Source organism: Geotrypetes seraphini, chromosome 15 (assembly GCF_902459505.1).
Source record: "Geotrypetes seraphini chromosome 15, aGeoSer1.1, whole genome shotgun sequence".
NCBI lineage: Eukaryota > Metazoa > Chordata > Amphibia > Gymnophiona > Dermophiidae > Geotrypetes > Geotrypetes seraphini.
Genome location: NC_047098.1, coordinates 62,625,514 through 62,630,215, shown reverse-complemented (window position 1 = coordinate 62,630,215; position 4,702 = coordinate 62,625,514). Strand labels below are relative to the sequence as shown.

Genomic DNA, 4,702 nt, shown 5'->3' with positions numbered 1-4,702 from the left:
CTGTTACAAGACAAAAAATGTAAACCATTATCTTCGACAGTCATTTTTCACAGGAACAGAGAACTACATTGAAGTGCAGGATGTCCTATGAAAAATTGCAGAAAACACCTTGAAAGGTGCAAAAACACCATTTTTGTAAGCAAAGCTCTGCTTGTAAAACAATATATATTGCAAAACAGATACTGCAATACACAAAACACTTGAAACAGCAGCAACATGGATGACAGGACACAAACTAAAACTTAACCCGGACAAAACAAACTTCATCCTCCTAGAAAACAGCAAAACCCCAACCTTAACAAACATAGTAACAAACTCGATCTCATACCCCATTCGTCCCCGCGCTAAAACTCCTTGGAATACTGATTGACAGAGGCTGTGTACCATGCAATCACAAATCAACAAAATAATAAAACATCATTTGCAACTATGGGCTCCTTTTATGAAGCCGCGTTAGCGGTTTAACGCACGTAATGCGCTAAACTGCCGGCCGCGCTAACCGTTACCGCCTCCTCTTGAGCAGGCGGTAGTTTTTCGGCTAGTGCGGGGGTTAGCGCGTTATAAAAAGTCGCGTGGGAAAAAGCCCCTAACGCGGCTTTGTAAAAGGAGCCCTATGAGAAACCTAAGACAAGTTCGAAAATTCTTCGACAGAAAACAATTCCGACTTTTGGTACAATCTCTAATCCTAGGCTTAATAGACTACTGCAATATACTATATCTCTCCTGCCCAGCAACTATGATAAAACAATTACAAACAATACAAAACACAGCCCTAAGACTCATCTATTCGCTGAAAAAATATGACCACATCACAGAAGCATACCATGACTCACACTGGCTCCCAATACAAGCAAGAGTACACTTCAAATTCCATTGTCTACTATTTAAAGCTATAAATGGAGACAGCCCAACCTACTGGAACAACCGACTAACTCAAACTACCTCAACCAGACACAGGAGAACCCACACACTATTCACTCACCCACCTACCAAAAATGTCAAACGAAGAAGAATGTGCGACAACCTAGTAGCCACCAGAGCAGCAAAACTGGACAGACAACTCACCAATCTGCTATCCTTGACCACAGACTACAAAACCTTCAAAAAAGAAACAAAAACCCTACTCTTCAAAAAGTACATTAAACCTTTATAACAGAACCAGACCCGCCCCAAGCTTCACTCACAACAAATCAAAAATATTCAAACCACTCATTAGGCATTTACTAGTATCATGACAATTCTCATGTAATCCACCGAATGTATTTCGTAGCATCAAGACAATTCTTGTGTAATTCGCCTTGAACCGTAAGGTAATGGCGGAATAGAAATCACTAATGTAATGTAATCTAATTCCAAATTAATGAAATGCTGTGATGCAAAATCATTCAGAGTACCTGTACCTCTAATTCAGAATTCAGAAAAATCCTGCCTGCAAAAGTATCTTGTGGACCACTTTTCATAAAGAGATAACTATACCTATTATAATAAAATTGCCTGCTAGTAACATTTTGTTTCAAAAATATTAATTGTAAACTGCTTTGACAATATTTGGGTGGTGGAAGGGGGTCATGCCTTAAATCCTTCAGTCAGTTTGAGCACCTTTGTGGAACTTAGACGCAACTCAAACAGGTCTAACTGCCGGCATCTAAGTTCCCTCAAGGAAAGCTTTGATTATGGCTGGGGTACATCCAGGTTGAAGCCTGCTCGATTCCCGCCCATAACACACCCCTTTCATCTCTGGACACACATCAGCTTAGACGTGCTGCTGCACATCCAGAAAGTTGGTTTCGATTATCAGCATCGACATCCAAGTGCTGACTTAGGCTGGCTTTTGGACGTTTTAAAGTTTTGATTATGAACCCCACAACTTACAGAATTCTGCAAGTTGCACACTAAAGTGCCACTCTCAGGAGCTGCTATTGACATGGCATGTAGGTGCCAACTTATGCTACTATTCTATAATGGAATCTTAGCACCCAGATGCCATTATAGAATTCACACTCAGTGAACTGCATCTAGGTGTCTAATTTGTGACATCCGATTATAGAATTGCCCCCTCAGGGTAAAGGGTAATAGAATATACTCATTATTTTGATGGATTTGAGAGTTACCGAAGACATTTTGCATTTCAGGCCCAAGGTTCTGGGAAATCAACATTCACTATAGCAAGGAGCTGTTTCTTTGTCTAGAATGATGCACTGAGATCATGCAGGCAGTAGCCCATTATCTCCAGCCCATCATGTTTTGTTGGATGTGTTTATTTGGATTCATGAGTGTCGGAATGGGGAACGCCACAGGGGCCATGGCCTCCCCAAAGATTGGCAGTTACCGGTCAGTTCCCGCCCACCCATTCCCTTCCCGGCACTGTACTTTTAAATCTTTGGGCAATCGCCGCTCAGCATCAGCAAGCAGGCCTGCCCCGGAACCCTTCATTCTACTTCCAGGGACAGGCCTGCTCGTTGACGCTGCCCGGAGGCTGTCCAAAGATTTAAAAGTACAGCTCTAGGAGGAGAAGGGTGGGGAAGTCGGGAACTAGTAAGAGGCTGTGCCGCAGGATTCTGTTGGCTAGCTAGGGCAGTGCCTTTTGCCCCCCCCAAACAAAACATCATTCTGCTGCCTATGTTTGGATTTATCTCACGCCTTTCCATTGGTGACGCAAGGTGAGTTACGTTGATGTCCTGCAACTCTCTTACCTTATGTTGCTTTAGAGTTGGGCTGGGAAGGATGATGTTGCACCCTGTGCATATTTCTAAGATATCATAAGCCCATGGGTCTTCTTGGCAACTCCAAGAGGCATTCAAAGTAGAGTGTTCAAGTGAGTTATTGCTCGTCACGGATTCTGAAGATACTTCCAAGGGCACAACAGGAGATTTCTCATCAAATGAAGACTCTTTTCTTTCTTCTTGCTTTGCACGGTCATCCTTGTCTCTCGCAACACTATATGCAACAGGAAAGACTGGGGAAAATGGTCCGAGCTTGCTGTTTGGCTTCTTGGGGAACAACTTTAAAAAATCACCTAGTGGATTGCATTTATTCTGTGAATGGCATCAAAGAAACCTTTATGTTAAATAAATTACATTAAAGAAAACTTCATGTCAAGTAACACACAGGGAGACAGAACACACTCTACTCAATATTCAGCAGGACTTAGCAGGCCCAGAATGGCTCCTGGCCGGCTAAGTACCATTTGGCTGGCTAAGCTCTGATATTTAGTGGGAGTTGGCCAGCTATCCACCGGATTGGCCGGTGACCAGATATGACACACAACATAACCAGTCACTGCCAATATTTAGAAGCTGGCTGGCTAAAACTAGCAGATAGACAGACCTGCCTAAAAAGCAGGTTTGTCTTTCACTGCTTTGCCTTAGCTGGTCAGCCGATGAATATCAGCTTAACCAGTTAAGTCCGAGGTGGCGAACTTTGACCCAGAGTTTCAATGCTGGAGGCCAGATATGGCCCCAGAACTGAATATCTGAGATCACTGCAGACCGATGGAGGTAGCCGGGCTGCCTCCCGCATGCTCAATTTCAGGCCCCCTATATTTTGAGGCATAGAAAAATTAAGCTTGATATTAATTTGGATTATTAAAAAGTAATGATCTATACTTATCTTAAAAAAACAAAAACATGGAGTGTATGCTGCAGTGATAATTCTGCTCAGGGGATTTCTTGAGCTTGGTTGGAATCTCCACACAATTAAAGGATAAGGCCTACTGAATGATATACTAATAACCTGAGAATCTTGCTCCATGTGACCCTGGGCAAGTCACTCAGTCCTCCATAGCCCCAGGTACGTTAGATAGATTGTGAGCCCACCGGGACAGAGAGAGAAAAATATTCGAGTACCTGATTGTAAAACTGCTTAGACAACCTTGATAGGCGGTATATAAAAACCTAAAAAACTTGAAACTCTGGCTACACAGTGCCGTCAGCCCATGGGATACCAAAGACATCTTGCTCTGGTAAACTGTAGGTGTTAGTACTAAAAGGGCTGGCCCAGTCACTATGCAGTAGAATTTAGGGGTGGCAGGAGAGCCTCATTTCCCCTTCCCTTCATTCTCTATGCTTCTCCCCTCAATATCTTGTGTTCAACTTCTCCCCGTCTTTCCTGCATCTGTTGCTCTACTGCTTCCTGGACCCAAGCCAAAGTTGCAAACATTCAGCACTGGCACAGAACCTTGAAACGCAGGCTCACACTTAAGTGCTGCCAAGGCCCGCCCTATTCCTGACAGGGAAAGGGTGGGATGCGGCAATATGTGATTTTAGATCTTTGTTTAGAAGTTCTATGTCTGCATTCAGTTTAGTTTCAATATCAACCCAGGTTCGGGAAGAGCTTGGGAATGGAGAAACAAAAGAGGGGGAGATGGTGAACATGGGACAGGGGATAGTCAAGAAGAGAGGAAATGCTTAATGGGTAGGAGGAAGGAAGAAAAAGAAAGGTGCTAGCCATCTAGGAAGCGAGTAAAGAGGAGAAAGAGATGGACTATGGTATGGGAGGGAAGAGGAGATGCTGAACAACAGGGGTGAGGTAGGGAGGAGAAGGAGAAAAGTTGGACTATAGGATGGGTTAGGGAAACGGAGATGCTGGACTATGGGAGGAGGCTTAGAGAGGGGAAGGGGAGATGTTGGATTAGGGATGGATTAGGGAAGGGAAGATGCTGGAGTGTGGTTGGTAGGGCATTATACAGCTCCAGGGGAGAGAG

The 4,702-nt window shown here is 43.8% G+C and overlaps 1 protein-coding gene across 2 annotated transcripts in view; it reads right to left on the bottom strand.

Moving 5' to 3' along the window:
• The window catches only part of XAF1 (XIAP associated factor 1), a 29,949-nt gene that overhangs the window by 75 nt on the left and 25,172 nt on the right, over positions 1-4,702 (bottom strand). For both annotated transcript variants that reach the window (XM_033922873.1, XM_033922872.1), the window contains one exon: positions 2,694-3,035. In XM_033922873.1, the coding sequence (XP_033778764.1) occupies positions 2,694-3,035 (342 nt within the window). The remainder of the gene's footprint in view (positions 1-2,693; positions 3,036-4,702) is intronic.